The sequence below is a fragment of the Rana temporaria genome, chromosome 5 (genome assembly GCF_905171775.1).
Source record: "Rana temporaria chromosome 5, aRanTem1.1, whole genome shotgun sequence".
NCBI classification, from domain to species: Eukaryota; Metazoa; Chordata; class Amphibia; order Anura; family Ranidae; genus Rana; species Rana temporaria.
In genome coordinates this window covers 400752353-400769417 of record NC_053493.1, presented here as the reverse complement: position 1 = coordinate 400769417, position 17065 = coordinate 400752353, and the positions used below count along the sequence as shown (strand labels likewise).

General features: G+C 46.8%; 1 protein-coding gene across 2 annotated transcripts in view; it reads right to left on the bottom strand.

The window, feature by feature from the left end:
- Positions 1-256: 256 nt before the first annotated feature.
- Positions 257-17065, bottom strand: part of PHF20L1 (PHD finger protein 20 like 1) — a 199330-nt gene continuing 182521 nt past the window's right edge. For both annotated transcript variants that reach the window (XM_040354986.1, XM_040354987.1), the window contains 4 exons: positions 5013-5208; positions 2670-3000; positions 2237-2384; positions 257-941 (listed from right to left, as the gene is read on the bottom strand). In XM_040354986.1, the coding sequence (XP_040210920.1) occupies positions 799-941; positions 2237-2384; positions 2670-3000; positions 5013-5208 (818 nt within the window). In that variant the 3' untranslated portion in view covers positions 257-798. The remainder of the gene's footprint in view (positions 942-2236; positions 2385-2669; positions 3001-5012; positions 5209-17065) is intronic.

Here is a 17065-nt window from a genome sequence, read left to right as displayed (position 1 = left end):
CCACAATCCGGCCCTTCTAAAGTCTGAAGGACAGTAGATTGGCCCTTTGTTTGAAAAGTTTGGAGACCCCTGGTTTACAGGATCACTGCATCACATATTTCACTATGTGAAAGAAAAAGAAAAGAAAGGAAACTAATGCAGCCAATCCACATCTTTGGATTGGTAAACTGCAATATATTACAAATATTCTTTTTGGGTTTAGATACAATTTAATGTCTTTTTTGCACAGAGCTCTTTATTGTGCAGTATTTACATATTTTTAAAGACAGAGTGGTTTTAAAGTAAACAATACCTGAATATACACTAAAGTTTCCCTTTAAGGGCTGCTGTATAAAAAACTTGGGCACTACGGTTCCAAGTCAAATTAACTTGTGCCACACATAGCTTAACATTTAGCAGGGTAAAGAGGTGAAGAAATTGGCTTTGGAAAAAAAAAAAAAGTAGAATTTTCTGCAATACTGCTTTAACAAGAGGATAATACCTTTCAGAAGACATACTGGTAAGTCTACGAGTCATTGCACGATGACAGCATATCCCCACTGCGCCCCTACGGGGTGCAATATGTCATTCCACTTGTACCAGTCTCCAAGGAGCAGGATCGGCCACCATAGGAAATAGTTTTGTTTTGCTTACCATGGGTGCAGGCATGTCTTGACTGGTTTAAAAGTCTCTTTTATAATCCTTGTAAAGGATTGATACATTAATATATTTATATAGTCAATAAAACCTGTACAAACTTTTTTTTTTTTTTTTGTATCTAAGTAAGAAAATAGTTCAGCCAATTTCTCTTCTTTTTCGTCATACAGAGCAGAGCGTAGCGATTTGCTGAACTTTGCCCATGTCTGTCAGGAGCTGCTTGATTCGCCTTTTTAGCTGAGGCAGTCGCGCTAGGGGATCGGGGGGCTCCAGCTCTCCAGTGAAATCCAGCCAGCTCTCTAGAACTGTGTGAAAGAGTAAGGAGAGAGAGAGAGAGAGAGAGAGAGAGAGAGAGAGAGAGAGCGGGGGGGGGGGGAGAGAAAAAGAGAGGGAGAGAGGGAGAGAGAGAGAAGGGGAGAGAAAAGAGAGAGGGGGGAGAGAAAAGAGAACGGGGGGAGAGAAAAGAGAGAGAGGGGAGAGGGGGCAGAGAGAGAGAGAGAGAGAGAGGGGAGAGGGAGAGAGAAGGACAGAGAGAGGGGGGAACAGAGAGAGAGGTGGGAGAGAGAGAGAGAGGGGGGCAGAGACATAGGGGGGGACAGAGAGAGAGAGAGAGAGAGAGAGAGAGGGGGGATAGTCAGAGAGAGAGGGGGACAGACAAAGAGAGAGAGGGGGGACAGACAGAGAGAGGGGGAGTGAGAGAGAGAGAGAGGGACAGAGAGAGAGAGAAGGGGGGGAGAAGGGAAGGGTGGTTGAATTTAAGGAATAAAGAGGGGGAAGGAAAGAAAGAAAGAAAGAAAGAAAGAACGAAAGAAAGAAAGAAAGAAAGAACGAAAGAAAGAAAGAAAGAAAGAAAGAAAGAGGGAAGGACAGAGGAAGGAAAGAAAGGAAGAGGGAAAGGCAAAAAGAAGTAGGATACGGAGAGTGAAAGTGAAAAGAGGGAGGGAGAGAGGGTGTGGAGTGGAAGATGGGGCAATGAAAGCGAGAGAAGGAGAAAGGAATCGTTGTTACTTTTAATATACAATAACAAAAATCTCTTTTAATCACAAATTAATAGCTGTGCAAAAAAAAAAAAAAACAGCCTTCATCATGTCCATTTGGATCATTCTAGTCAGTGGTGATTACAGTTTTTGGCAGCTCACTTTGCTATACATCTTGTTGTATGATAATGTACTGTATTAAATATCAATTAATTTGTATTCCTCTCTACTCTTTTAATAGCCATTATATAATGCTCCTGAAGAGCACATTCGAATAATTTTCCAATATCATTTTACCGTTTTTCTGTCATCAAACCATTCTCTTGGACTCTTGCTACATTATGGAATGACGTCATTGCCCCTTCCAAAGTCTCCTTGTAGATATATGGTCTTGTACAGTAGCGGTAGTCTTGATTTTATATATATATATATATATATATATATATATATATATATATATATATATATATATATATAATCAAATGTTGGTTTTTTATCAAGAGATTGTGATTTTTTATATGTCTCATTAATAAATATATTTTTTGTATAAATTTTTGTGTCACTGTGCCTAAAAAGCCCAAAGTCCCTACTTCCTAAATTCAATACAATTACTAAGAACATACCATCTACTTCCTTCTCTATGAGGTCCATGCGGCTGGTGACCTCACTCTGTACACTCTCTATGTGTGTCAGGAGATTGAGCTGCCACTGAAGTTGGGAATCCAGCTGCTCGTCGGATTTCCTATCATTGCTCACTTCGGCCGCTACAACCTGAAACAGAACAATAGGCATTACTATTAATGTCAGCCAAGTGAGGGGTCTTCAAAGGACATACCCTCTTCTCCAAACTAAAGAAAAACAAGCAGCATACATTATTTTACCTTTAATTACAGCTAATTTAGGTTTCAACGGAAATACAAAAGAATATAAAAAGTAAAAAATAACAATGGCATAGTGAAGTGTTATAAATAGTTTATACCATGCAGCAGTACATTTTGTAATTTTTGGCTCAACGCCTCCTGTACCCACTTTGTAGAAAGGCGAATTACATCTCACCTCATCAGTTCTCCTTTCAGAAACATCCAGTAAAGTTTTCTTGGCATCCATCTGAAGACTGGCATTGGGACCTTCTGGAACCACGCCACGCTCACCAGTGTTCCTTGAGGGTTTGCCTCCTTGGTTGGAGCTCTGGGGCCTTTGATAGCTGTGCTCGCTAGTAATATACACATCTTCCGTCTTGTTCAGACTGTTTGAGAGACCTTTATGGTTCTGCCTGCATATTCCCTTGTCATTAGAGGAAGGCACTGACCGCTTGTCGTTCACCTGAGAGGATTCTCGCGACTTCATTGGACAGGCCCAAAAGCGAAGGTCTGGATGATCTTGATCACTTCAAAATATTAATAGAGAGAGCAAGTTGTTAAGATGCACTGACACAATTATAGGGCTACTACAAGTAAAGGACTACATGGTGCCAGTAGCTATTCCAAAACCTAAATTCTCACCTTTTTTCCAGTCTTTTTTTTTTTTTTTCATGGTAAAATGTGGAGAAGGGTTAGAAGGTGTTCAGGTGTTATTACTGTCTGTTTCCAGTTCAAAGTGGTTGTAAGCCTCAGACATGAAATATTACCAAAGCATATCACTATATAGTGTGACATTGTCTCAATTAAGAGCACCAAGTGTCATTTCTGTCTGCTGCTGTATTCCTCTGCTATGAGTCACTTCTGACAAGTTTTTTTTGACACCAAGAGAAAAATGGTGACAGTGGAGGAACCTCCAGCTGATTGATAGCCTCAGCTCTGTTCCTATGTGCTAAGTGAAGTGGGGGGTGTTTCCCTTCCTTCCAATCAGCTCTCAGAGCTCTCCTTACTGAGCTTTGCAGAGTGTAACTTCAGCTCTCCCCTTTTTTTTCTCGAAACCCTCAGACAAGCTTATAATTCAGCACTTTGAATGGATGTAGAGAAGACTGCGGCCAGAAAAGAAACTTATATAGGAGGATTGTTTCATCTCTGTGCATCATCTGAGGCCACTCACTTCACTTGGTCTATGGAAGGGTTTACAACCATTTTTTTTTAAATAACAGGTCATACTTACCTCCATTGTGCAGCTCGTTTTGCACAGAGTGGCCCTGATCCTCGTCTTCTGGGGTCCCTCGGCGGCTGTCTCGGCTCCTCCCCGCTTCTGGTAACCCCCCTGGGAAGCGCTCTCCCAAGGGGGTTACCTTGCGGGCACGCCCCAAAGTCCTGTATTCGGCATCCATAGCCACCAAATACAGGAATTGGCCCCGGCTGTCGCGTCATTGGAGTTGATTGAAAGCAGCACGAGCCAATGGCTGCACTGCTATCAATTTATCCAATGAAGAGCTGAGAACAGCCAATAAGACCGGGCCGAGATCAAGCGAATTCTCGACGCGGGACTTTCGAAGGCTCAGGTAAGTAAACCGGGGGGGGGGGGGCTGGAAAACATCAGATGTTTTTTCACCTTAATGCATAGAATACATATTTTATATATACTGTGATTCTGTACTTCCCAAATATGCTTCAGAAATCTCCCTCCACAGAGTCTGGCTGCAGCCATTTTAAAGCGGTTCTCCACCCTAAAGTGAAGTCCCGCTGATCGGAACCCTCCCCCCCTCCGGTGTCACATTTGACACCTTTCAGGGGGGAGGGGGGTGCAGATACCTGTCTAAAGTAAGGTATTTGCACCCACTTCCGACCCGGCATTCACGGGCAAAAGACGGGCATTGCGTCACATCCCGTGCCCCCCCCCGTTGTGTGCTGGAAACACTCGGCTCCCAGCACACAGCGGGAGCGGCGCGACTCGCGCATGCGCCGTAGGGAACCGGGCAGTGAAGCCGCAGCGCTTCACTTCCTGGTTCCCTCAGCGTGGATGGAGGGGGGAGCAGCAGGGTGACAAGCGATCGCTCGTCCTCTGCTGCGGACGCCGCTGGACTCCAGGACAGGTAAGTGTCCTAATATTAAAAGTCAGCAGCTGCAGTATTTGTAGCTGCTGGCTTTTAATATTTTTTTTTGGCGGAACACCCGCTTTAACTGTGGGCAGCTGAAGCTGCTGCCTGTCCACTTCATGGATTTACACAGACATACCTCCAGCTCTGCCGCTCTCATTGTCCCTCCTATGACTCATCCCCCTCCCTTCCTGGCAAACTCTCAGGAGAGAGAGAGCTATGCATGATGTCATAAGCCTAGGCTAATGAACAGACAAAAAACAGGAAGTGGGCTGTATAAGGTATTTACTGGCAGAAAGAAATGTTTTACTATCCAAAGTTAAAACAACAAGGGCAGAAGATTTAATAGATGGAAAGTAAAAAAACGACTGGAGGTCCTCTTTAAGCTGAGAACACTTACATATATACGTAAAAAGAAAAAAAATTACCCTACTTACTTCAGAATGCCAAATTTTAGCTGCAGACCACGCAGGATCTCCGTCACACCATACACATCAGCCAGGAGGTGGTGGGTTGACACAATCTTCTTGGTGTTGACGTAGGAGTAGTTGTCATTAATGAACGACAGACCACACATGCGTCCGTTGTTAAACCAGTCCTTGTCATATTTGTATCTGGCGCTCCATCGCTGGCCTGCATGAAAGAAATTGGGAAGACTCAGGATTACTACAATCAGCTTTTCCTTTTCCTCTTGTTGTACTTCCTACATGCAGCTATGAAAACTTCTATTTAGCAGTCCCTAAGCATAAGAGGCTGTTGTAAGCTCTTTACTGCTCCATTTCTCATGTCATGTCCAACGATCACTAAATAGCAACTGTAAAAACCTTGGGGCAGATCCACATAGGGAGTACGCCGGCGTATCTACTGATACGCCGGCTTACTTTCAAATTACCCGCGTCGTATCTTTAGTTTGAATCCTCAAACCAAGATACGACGGCTTCTGGGTTCGATCCGACAGGCATGCGGCTTCGTACGCCTTCGGATCGTAGGTGTAATACTTTGGCGCCCGCTGGGTGGAGTTTGCGTCGTTTTCCGCATCGGGTATGCAAATGAGCTTTTTCCGACGATCCACGAACGTACGTGCGGCCGTCGCATTCTCTTACGTCGTCTCTAGTCGGCTTTTTCAGGCGTATAGTTAAAGCTGCTATTTTGCGGCGTATAGATAGACTTGCCATGTTAAGTATGGCCGTCGTTCCCGCGTCGAAATTTGAATTTTTTTTTTTTGTGTGTAAGTCGTCCGTGAATAGGGATGGACGTAAGTCGTGTCTAAGTTCAAAAAATGACGTTGTTGCGACGTCATTTCGCGCAAAGCACGGCGGGAAATTTCAAAACGGAGCATGCGCAGTTCAATCGGCGCGGGGACGCGCTTCATTTAAATGAACCACGCCCCCTATCCGCCCATTTGAATTACGCCGCCAGAAATACACTACGCCGCCGTAACTTACAGCGCAAAATCTTTGAGGATTTGAAAGTACGCCAGGTAAGGTACGGCGGCGTAACGCATCTCTGATACGCGGCGCAAGTGTAAATGTCTGTGGATCTGGCCCCTGGTGTGGAAATTGACTTTACCTTTAAATACTTGAGCTCTCACACCTTTTACCACTTATGGACCACGCCATTATTTTCATTTTAGCTATGGACTGTTTAACTGTGGAATAACTTTGTCATTAACCACTTAAGACCCGGACCTTTAGGCAGCTAAAGGACCCGGCCAGGTTTTGCGATTCGGCACTGCGTCGCTTTAACAGACAATTGTGCGGTCGTGCGGCGTGGCTCCCAAACAAAATTGGCATCCTTTTTTTCCCACAAATAGATCTTTCTTTTGGTGGTATTTGATCACCTCTGCGTTTTTTTTTTTGCGCTATAAACAAAAATAGAGCGAAAATTTTGAAAAAAAATGCAATATTTTTTACTTTTTGCTATAATAAATATCTCCCAAAAATATATAAAAAAAAATGTATTTTTTCCTCAGTTTAGGCCGATACATATTCTTACCTATTTTTGGTAAATAAAAATCGCAATAAGCGTTTATCGGTTGGTTTGCACAAAATTTATAGCGTTTACAAAATAGGGGATAGTTTTATTGCATTTTTATTTTTTTACTAGTAATGGCGGCGATCAGCAATTTTTTTCGTGACTGCGACATTATGGCGGAAACTTCGGACAATTTTGACACATTTTTGGGACCATTGTCATTTTCACAGCAAAAAATGCATTTAAAATGCTCTTACTCAAGATGGCCAACACCAGGGGGTGTTTTTTAAAGTGATTTCTCAGCAAAATAAAGTATGGAGATATGGATTGATGGGAGCGTTTGCTTTGACTATTAAACAGCATTTTTGCCTTGTGGTGCTCAGATGCTGTGTAGTTCCGCTTTAATTAGGTTACAGTCATACATATACCCATTCTTCAGTACAAACAAGCCTTTCTTTTGACAATATTGCCTTACAATTTTTTTTTATAATTCCTTTTAAATCCTATGCATCTACTAGGTCTCTCTTTCCCAAATATCCCTAAAGCTAAACAGAGACTTATGTTCTTTATACTATTAGCTGCTAAACGAGCTATGCCTAGGCTTTGGCTCTCTACTTCTCCCCCTATTTTTCTCTATTATGGCTGATATACGTAGGATGGAACATTTGACTGCTGTAGTTGATGGTTCAGTACAGAAGTTTTCCAAAATATGGCAGCTATGGGAAGAATCTGACTATTGTTCTGACACAAATAGTCTCAGAGGATAATGGACACCTATGTTCCTTCTTGCTCAGACTCCATTGTTGACGTAAGCCAGTGCCGATCCTGACCTCCCTGGGGCCCTAAGCAAAATGACATGCCGACAGAGACATGTCACATTAAAGATTAAAGTTGAGAAGCGGGGGGAGGGGGTGTTCTGCTGTTGGAAATGACATCTTACATTAAAGTGAGAAGCGTGGGGTGCGGACTTCTTACCTCTTCTCCCATGCAGCCAGCGAGTTAAGAAACGGGGTGAGGGGCTGAAAATGACTTCTCACCAGGCGGGTCCTCTATCATTTCGGGGGGCCCTCCGCAGCTTTGAGGGGCCCTAGGCGGCTTGCATAGCGAGCCTATAGGGCGGATCTGCCATGCCATAAGCTATGTATACAGCTGTCTATTGTGCATTCCCTCCACCCTTCTGTTCCCCCCCTGTTGGTATGGTGCAATACTAGTGCAGGTTTGAACCCTTGGCCCGGATTCACAAAGGACTTACGACGGCGTATCTCCATGTACGCCGCCGTAAGTCCGAATGTTTGCCGTCGTATCTTCGCGTCCGATTCATAGAATCAGATACGCCTCATGGTTGCCAAGATACGAGCGGCGTAAGTCTCCTACGCCGTCGTATCTTGGGGTGCATATTTACGCTGGGCGCTAGGGGCGCTTCCGTATATTTCCGCGTCGAATATGCAAATGAGCTAGATACGCCGATTCACGAACGTACTTGAGCCCGGCGTATTAAAATATGCCGTTTACGTAAGGCGTATGACCGGCGTAACTTTACCCCTCATAAAGCAGGGGTAAGTCATGTTAAATATGGACGTCGGAAACGCGTCTTTTACGTCGTTTGCGTAAGTCGTCCGTGAATGGGGATGGGCGTAGGTTACGTTCACGTCGACTAAACATTGACCCTGCGTAACTTAGGGAGAAAATTTGACGTGATACTGAGCATGCGCGCGCATGCGTCGTTCGTTAGGTGCGCCCCCTACCAGCCTAGTTTGAATTAGGCGGGCTCACGCCGGCCCATTTACGCTAAGCCACCGTAACTTAGGGCGCAAGTTCTTTGTGAATACGGGAACTCGCCTCTCTAAGTTACGGCGGAGTAGCTTATCTAGGATACGCTACGCCCGCATAAAGATACGCCCTCCTACGTGAATCTGGCCCCAGGTTTATGAATATTCTTTTAAGTCAATTTAGGCCACAGTTTTTTTTTTTTAAACCACTTCAGACTCAACCACAGCAAGAGACTTGCTCACGATTTCATTCAATATTATCGTCTCTTCTTCGGTTTTGCATCATTTGTGGTTTTCCGAAAGATGATTTTTATATTTATCGTTACTTCTATATTATATATTCCCTATTGTTTATTAATTTATCTATCAAATTTAATTATAAAACCATACCCAGCCCCCTCCCACCCCTGTCCCCTAATGGTTTGTTCTTTGATTTTTATTTTATTTTATCTTCTATTGTCCTCTATTATTTTTCCCAGGTAATCCTCCGATGATTTAAAATCTTTCCACTGTCTCCATCTTTTATTATATGTATTGAGTTGGCCCGCATCACTACTGAATAGATATTCCATTTTATTATAGTTTTCCACTCTTTCGAACCATTCTTTTATCTCTGTTTTTTTGTATCAATTCTTTTGCGGCATTTATCAATGGGGGAATTAATGTTTTCCTATAGCATATATTTAATTCTGTTGATTCGTGAAACACACACGCTTGTATGCTATTAGATATCTTTTCTCCAGTTATTACTTCCACGTATTCCCGGATTTCCTGCCAGTATTCCTTTATCTTTGGACAGTCCCACCATATATCTGTAGTTGTTACAATCTGTCCACATTCTCTCCAACATAATGGGGTTTTGTCTTTACTATATTTATGAATCACTTCGGGTGTCCTATGCCATCTCGAAATGCATTTATAGTTAATTTCAATTGTGTTCATATCGGTTGCGGTGTTATGTCCGGATGCCATTATTCTTTCAACTGGTTGATCATCGAATTTCTTGTTTATTTCTTTTTCCCATTTCTCTATAAAGTAGGGTCTTCCTATCCATCAGGATTCAATATACTCTTGATATCACATGCCTTAATGGAGTTTGTAGTGAGCATAATTTTTCTAGTGCTGTTAATTTCGTTTCATCTCTTATAGGTGAGGGTATTGAGTTTACCAGATGTTTTAATTGTAGATAGTCCCATTCGTTGATATCCATCCCACTTGTTTTTTCCTTTTATCTCTAGGAGTGTTTTTATCTTTCCCTGATCTGTAATGTCCTTTATTTGTGCTGCCCCCATTTTATTTCCCAACCGAGTACCTTTCCCAGGAATAAAAAAATTAGTTTCCGTAAGTGAAATTAGAGGTGAATTATAAATTTATTTGTTCTGTCTATAAATTAAATCCCATACTTTGAAAAATGTCCATGAGTGTCTACATCCAACACTCTTTATTTTCGTGGAATCCATGGGCTAGATTCAGATAGGCTAACGGATCTTTAGATTCGCGTAACTTATCTGATTTACGATCCGCCGGCGCAAGTTTTTGAGGCAAGTGCTTTATTCAGAAAGCACTTGCCTCTAAAGTTGCGCCGGCGGATCGTAAATCCCCCGGCGGAATTCAAATTCCGCGGCTAGGGGGTGTGTAACATTTAAATCAGGCGCACCCCCGTGCCGAACGAACTGCGCATGCGCTGTCCGCTAAATTTCCCAGCGTGCATTGCTCCAAATGACGTCGCTAGGACGTCATTGGTTTCGACGTTAACGTAAATTACGTCCATCCGTATTCGGGGACGACTTACGCAAACAACGTAAAAAAATTCAAAATTCAACCCGGGAACGACGGCCATACTTAACATAGGATATGCCGCATATAGCAGGGGTAACTATACGCCGGAAAAAGCCAAACGCAAACGGCGTAAAAAAAATGCGCCGGGCAGGCGTTCGTTTCTGAATCGGCGGATTTCCTCATTTGCATATTCGTCGCGTAAAAAAAAAACGAAACGCCACCTAGCGGCCAGCCTGGAATTGCAGCCTAAGATCCGACGGTGCAAGTCACTTAAACCTGTCGGATCTTAGGGAGATCTATGCGGAACCTGATTCTATGAATCAGGCGCATAGATACGACGGACGGAACTCAGAGATACGACAGCGTATCAGGAGATACGCCGTCGTATCTCTATCTGAATCCGGGCCCATATGTTTTTGTGAAGTGCTGTTTTACTTATGGTATTTTCCATTCAAACCCATTTTTTCTCTTTCCCTTTGTGTTTATTACCCCATTCTACCATTCGAGCAATAATCGTGGCCTTGCAATATCCAATTATATCTGGTGCTGCTAATCCTCCGCAATTTCGTTCTGATTGTTATTCTTATGGTTTCTTTTTTCATATTTTTTTTATAAATGACAGTGTGTATCAGTATTATTCACAGAGTTTGTATTCTTTGTGTTACTTTAAATGCTTTACAAAAATTCTTTAAACAATAATAATAATAATAAAAAAAATGTTTATACTCACCGTAAAATCATTTTTTCCTCAATGATGGATACAGAATAGCTTCTAACCCTTAGACTATTCCGCTGCCTACCAAAAGACTGGACACCAACAAGCAAAAAGGCGAGCCCAGGATAAATGATCCTACTACCAGCATGCATCAGTTTTGTAGGAAGACATAATGAAGATAGGGTGACCACGTGTCCCGGTTTGCCCGGGATCGTCCCGTAATATACATTTTTGTCCCGTGTCCCGGGAGCCTTCAAACCGGGACAATAGAGAGTCCCGGAATCAACTGCCTGCCACACTCACTGCCGCTGCTGTCGCTGTAATTAAATGATTCTAAATCACTGGTTGCTAGGGAAGCCCCGCTTGGCTTGTAGCAACCAGTGACGTCACCGTGTCCCGCTCTCTGCGCCTCCGACTCCTCCCCCACCTCCTCCTCCTCCAGCGGCCAGCCGCGATTCTTGCTGCAGAGAGAGCAGCAGCGCCAGCGTAACAGGCAGAGAGACAGCACCGTCACAGCAGTGAGTCACTCACCTACCGCGGCACAGACCAAGACATCCTCCTCCTCCCCTTCAGGCCTTGGTTGCTCAGCTGGACTCGATCCGCCGCCCGTCCTGAGTCCCGACCTCCCGCGAGTCCCGACTTCCGCTGCGCCGCGCCGGCCATCCTTGGAGCAGGGGCAGAAAAGGTAGGTGCAGGGGGGGGGGGGGGGGTTGACCATGCAATGGGGGGAGAGATTATACAGTCCAGATTACAATTTGCAGGGGCAGCAGAGGTGACAGTGAGAAAGGGGGGGGGGGGTTGCATGGTGCACCCCCCTTTCTCTGTCACCTCTGCTGCCCCTGCAAATTGTAATCTGGACTGTATAATCTCTCTCTACCCAGTCCTCCGTCAGCCAGTCCCTCTGTCAGCCAGTCCCTCTGTCAGCCAGTCCCTCTGTCAGCCAGTCCCTCTGTCAGCCAGTCCCTCTGTCAGCCAGTCCCTCTGTCAGCCAGTCCCTCTGTCAGCCAGTCCCTCTGTCAGCCAGTCCCTCTGTCACCCAGCTCTCCGTCACCCAGCTCTCCGTCACCCAGCTCTCCGTCACCCAGCTCTCCGTCACCCAGCTCTCCGTCACCCAGCTCTCCGTCACCCAGCCCTCCGTCACCCAGCCCTCCGTCACCCAGCTCTCCGTCACCCAGCCCTCCGTCACCCAGCCCTCCGTCACCCAGCTCTCCGTCACCCAGCTCTCCGTCACCCAGCCCTCCGTCACCCAGCTCTCCGTCACCCAGCTCTCCTTCACCCAGCTCTCAGTCACCCAGCTCTCCGTCACCCAGCCCTCCGTCAGGCAGCCCTCCGTCACCCAGCTCTCTGTCACCCAGTCCCTGTCACCCAGCCCTCCGTCACCCAGCCCTCCGTCACCCAGTCCCTCCGTCACCCAGCTCTCTGTCACCCAGCTCTCTGTCACCCAGCTCTCTGTCACCCAGCTCTCTGTCACCCAGCTCTCTGTCACCCAGCTCTCTGTCACCCAGCTCTCTGTCACCCTGTCCCCTGTCACCCTGTCCCCTGTCACCCTGTCCCCCAGTCCTCTGTCCCCCAGTCCTCTGTCACTCAGTCCCCCCTCACCCAGCCCTCTGTCACCCTGTCACCCAGCCCTCTGTCACCCTGTCACCCAGCCTTCTGTCACCCCGCCCTCTGTCACCCCGCCCTCTGTCACCCCGCCCTCTGTCACCCAGCCCTCTGTCACCCAGCCCTCTGTCACCCAGCCCTCTGTCACCCAGTCACCCAGTCCTCTGTCACCCTGTCACCCAGTCCTCTGTCACCCAGTCCTCTGTCACCCTGTCACCCAGCCCTCTGTCACCCGGCCCTCTGTCACCCGGCCCTCTGTCACCCGGCCCTCTGTCACCCGGCCCTCTGTCACCCAGTCCTCTGTCACCCAGTCCTCTGTCACCCAGTCCTCTGTCACCCAGTCCTCTGTCACCCAGTCCTCTGTCACCCTGTCACCCAGTCCTCTGTCACCCGGCCCTCTGTCACCCGGCCCTCTGTCACCCAGCTCTCCATCACCCAGTCCTCCGTCACCCAGCTCTCCGTCACCCAACCCCCTGTCACCCAGCCCTCTGTCACCCTGTCACCCAGCCCTCTGTCACCCTGTCACCCAGTCCCTCTGTCACCCAGTCCCTCTGTCACCCAGTCCCTCTGTCACCCAGTCCCTCTGTCACCCAGTCCTCTGTCACCCTGTCACCCAGTCCTCTGTCACCCAGTCCTCTGTCACCCTGTCACCCAGCCCTCTGTCACCCAGCCCTCTGTCACCCTGTCACCCAGCCCTCTGTCACCCTGTCACCCAGCCCTCTGTCACCCAGCCCTCTGTCACCCACACCCAGCCCTCCGCCACCCAGTCCCCCTGTCCCCCTCTGTCACCCAGCCCTCTGTCACCCAGTCCCCTGTCACCCAGCCCTCTGTCACCCAGCCCTCTGTCACCCAGCTCCAGCTCTCTGTCACCCAGCTCTCTGTCACCCAGCCCTCTGTCACCCAGCCCTCTGTCACCCAGCCCTCTGTCACCCAGCCCTCTGTCACCTGTCACCCAGCCCTCTGTCACCCAGCCCTCTGTCACTCAGCCCTCTGTCACTCAGCCCTCTGTCACTCAGCCCCCTGTCACCCAGTCCCCTGTCACCCAGTCCCCTGTCACCCAGCCCTCTGTCACCCAGCCCTCTGTCACCCAGCTCCAGATCTCTGTCACCCAGCTCTCTGTCACCCAGCCCTCTGTCACCCAGCCCTCTGTCACCTGTCACCCAGCCCTCTGTCACCCAGCCCTCTGTCACCCAGCCCTCTGTCACCCAGCCCTCTGTCACCCAGCCCTCTGTCACTCAGCCCTCTGTCACTCAGCCCTCTGTCACCCAGTCCCCTGTCACCCAGCCCTCTGTCACCCAGCCCTCTGTCACCCAGCCCTCTGTCACCCAGCCCTCTGTCACCCAGCCCCCTGTCACCCAGCCCCCTGTCACCCAGCCCCCTTTCACCCAGTCCCCTTTCACCCTGTCCTCCGTCACCCAGCCCTCCGTCACCCAGCCCTCCGTCACCCAGTCCCCTGTCACCCAGTCCCCTGTCACCCAGTCCCCTGTCACCCAGTCCCCTGTCACCCAGTCCTCTGTCACTCTGTCACCCAGCCCTCTGTCACCCAGCCCTCTGTCACCCAGTCCCCTGTCACCCAGCCCTCTGTCACGGGCCCGCTGATTTCAGGATACGCCCCTGCCCCCAAAACTGGCAAAAAAATATGTAAAAAAACGTATTTTTTTTTGGGGGGGGGGGGGTGTCCCTGAATGGCAGTTTGGAAATGTGGTCACCCTAAATGAAGAGCATGCTCAAAAACACAGAGGGATGGGACATATGTCATTCAATGCGCTCCAAAAAAGATACGTGCCTATAACCCATGGGTGCCTGAATATAGTGTCCTGAACTGTACGTTTAGGATAAAAGATTTTAAGCCAATTAAAAAAAAAAGCCAAATGTGAGGTTGGCCACACAGTAAACAATCGCTAAAACTGGGAACCACCTAGAGCTCAAAGTGTTACTTGAAGGACCTTATGGTCGAAGATGAAACATCAACCTGGTAGAAGATCAGATGAAAGTCTTGCAAATCTGAGAAACAGATGCTGAATGCCAAAAAAGCAAAAGAAGCACCCAAAGATATAGTAGCGTTTGCCTTGGCAGAAAAAGGTGGAAACCACCTAGAGATGGTGGAACTAAAAGCTAGTGCACCCTTCTCAGGTGTTGAAGCGAGTGCTTCTAAAGCACAAAGAGAAACACATTTAGGTCTCAGTCACTGGAGAGTGAACAGGGGGAGCCACATGGGAGGTACATTATATGTTGGTCTTAATAAGAGAGTGGATGGTCAATGGTATCTTAAACAGGATAACAAGGGCAGAAACCTGGGCAAACAATGGTCACCACCCAGAAACAGGAAGTAGAGAATTTGTTCCACAGTGAAATTCCTGGGGTGGAGGGCCAAGACTTGCACCAATTGAAGTATGCCTTTCATGTTCGATGATGAACCTTGCGAGTAGAAGACTTCCTAGCTTTGAGCATTGTAAAAAAAAAAAAAAAAATCACAGACTCAAATGTCCCTCAGAAACTGGTTGATCAGCCATGGTGGTAAAGCCAGCAACAGGCAAACATGATGGTGAATCGGTCCTACTGAAAAGATCCTGAGGATCTGGCAGTGCCCATGGATTTGCCAGGAGTCTTATCAGTTACCTCATACACCTTGGCCAGTCCATGCAATAAGGATACATGGAATGCCCTCCATCTTGATCCTGCAGAGTACATGAGGGTATACCTAATCCCACAAAGCCACCGGAGCAACCACTGCTTCTATAAGGATTCCTGTACCTCAATACAAACCTGTTGAGGTCCTGGAACACTTCTGAGTGTAGGGACCACTCTCTTGGGTCCAGGCAAATCTGGCAGAAAAAAACTATAGCCAATAGCCTATGCCTGGAAAGAAAATTAAGTTTGGAGTTCTGCCCAGGACAGGATTTTTGTTCTACTTCTCTTGATGCAGCAAGACATCTGGTTCATCTCCGATGATTGATGCCCCATCCGTGGCGTCATCTGACTGAATTTGGATCAGATGACCCTTGAAGCCTACTCTGCAGAGACAGACAAATAACCTGAAGCTCCAGTATGTTGATTGGCAGACAAGTTTCTCCAATGACTAAGTCCCCTGTACTGACAGTGCCCAGGCCTCCTCCCCATCCTTGAAGGCTGGCATACACCATAAAAATCCAGAGAGGATTAACTCAATAGCAGAGCCAGACTCCTAAGCCCCCATACAAGGGCCAACCTGTTCTTCAGTGTCAACTGACTGGGTCTGTCCAGAGATCAGACTGATGTTGTTCCAGAACTACAGATTTGTACATGTCTGGCATAAAACTGGGCAAAGGGAAATGCCTTGTAGGAGGTTACCATGGAGCCCAGGATTCTTATACAAAAGCGGAGTTGAACAGCTTTTAGACTAGAAAGTTCAAATCTGTGACTGAAGAGTCTGAAGTGTCTCCTGTGGAACACTCTAGTCTGAGACGTGTCCAGGACCAGGCCCAGATACTCCAAGTAATGAGTTGGTTTTAGCAACAGATTCTAAAGGATCAGGATCCATTTGTTTCAAATTTTCTTTATTAAACGTTTCCATTACAAATTAGTATATAAATACTTTAAACACTTGTACATACAATACATAGACAATACATGAAAGGTCTCAATATACACCCTATATAAAAAGGTCTCATTCCAACGGTAGACATTGAACTAAGTAGTCTACTCATCCTATACTCAACTTATCTAGAAATTAAGCTCCCTAGGATCCATTTGAACCACTGTAACACCTAGACCAGAGGTCTCAAACTGGTGGCCCTCCAACTGTTGCAAAACTACAAGTACCACGAGGCATTGCAAGGCTGACAGTTACAACAAGCATGACTCTCAAAGGCATAGGCATGATGGGACTTCTAGTTTCACAACAGCTGGAGGGGCGCCAGTTTGAAGCCCCTGACCTAGACAGACAGTGACATGTTGTCTGACAGAGCCCTCACTGACCGTTCCTTCAGCAGGAGATTGACTAAGCACCCCATAATGGAATGCCATGAGAACATAGCAGGGCTATTACTGGGGCCATTACCTTGGTAAATAACAGAGGATCGGGTGGGAGATCAAAGGGCAGGGCCAATAAACTGGTAATGCAGGCCCAACAGCAAAGCATAGGAATCACTGATGAGCTGGAAAGAGGAACAAGTTTCTTTGAAGTCCACAGAAAACAGAAACCCCTATTGAAGGGCGGTGATAAGCAATTTAAAGGGATTATCTTCTGTTAGTTATCTCTTGAAGATAAAAAGCATTACATTACAGATGATCGGTGGATACGGTCTTGACCAAATTTATTGTATTCTTGCAAGCGCAAATGTATCCGGAGACTGTTTGACCTTTTCTGCCACGTTTTCTAGTTGGCTTTTGTACTTAATTGAAATACTTAAGGCCCCTTTCAGACGGACAGCAGTTTTGCCGCAAATAAAAGCATGTACTTTTTCAGTGAAATTCAAGGCTCTGGGCACTGCGATTAGCTGCATTTGTACATTGTGATTACGTGCGTTTACATGCGGCCGCGTTTAGCTGCGGTAGTCATTTCAATAGCAACCCTTTTTATTTTTGTTGTTCTTTTTTTCTCTCACCCCGCTATCAGCAGTTGACACAAAAGACTGCGATTACCTGCGGTTAAGTGCATATAGCTGCGCTA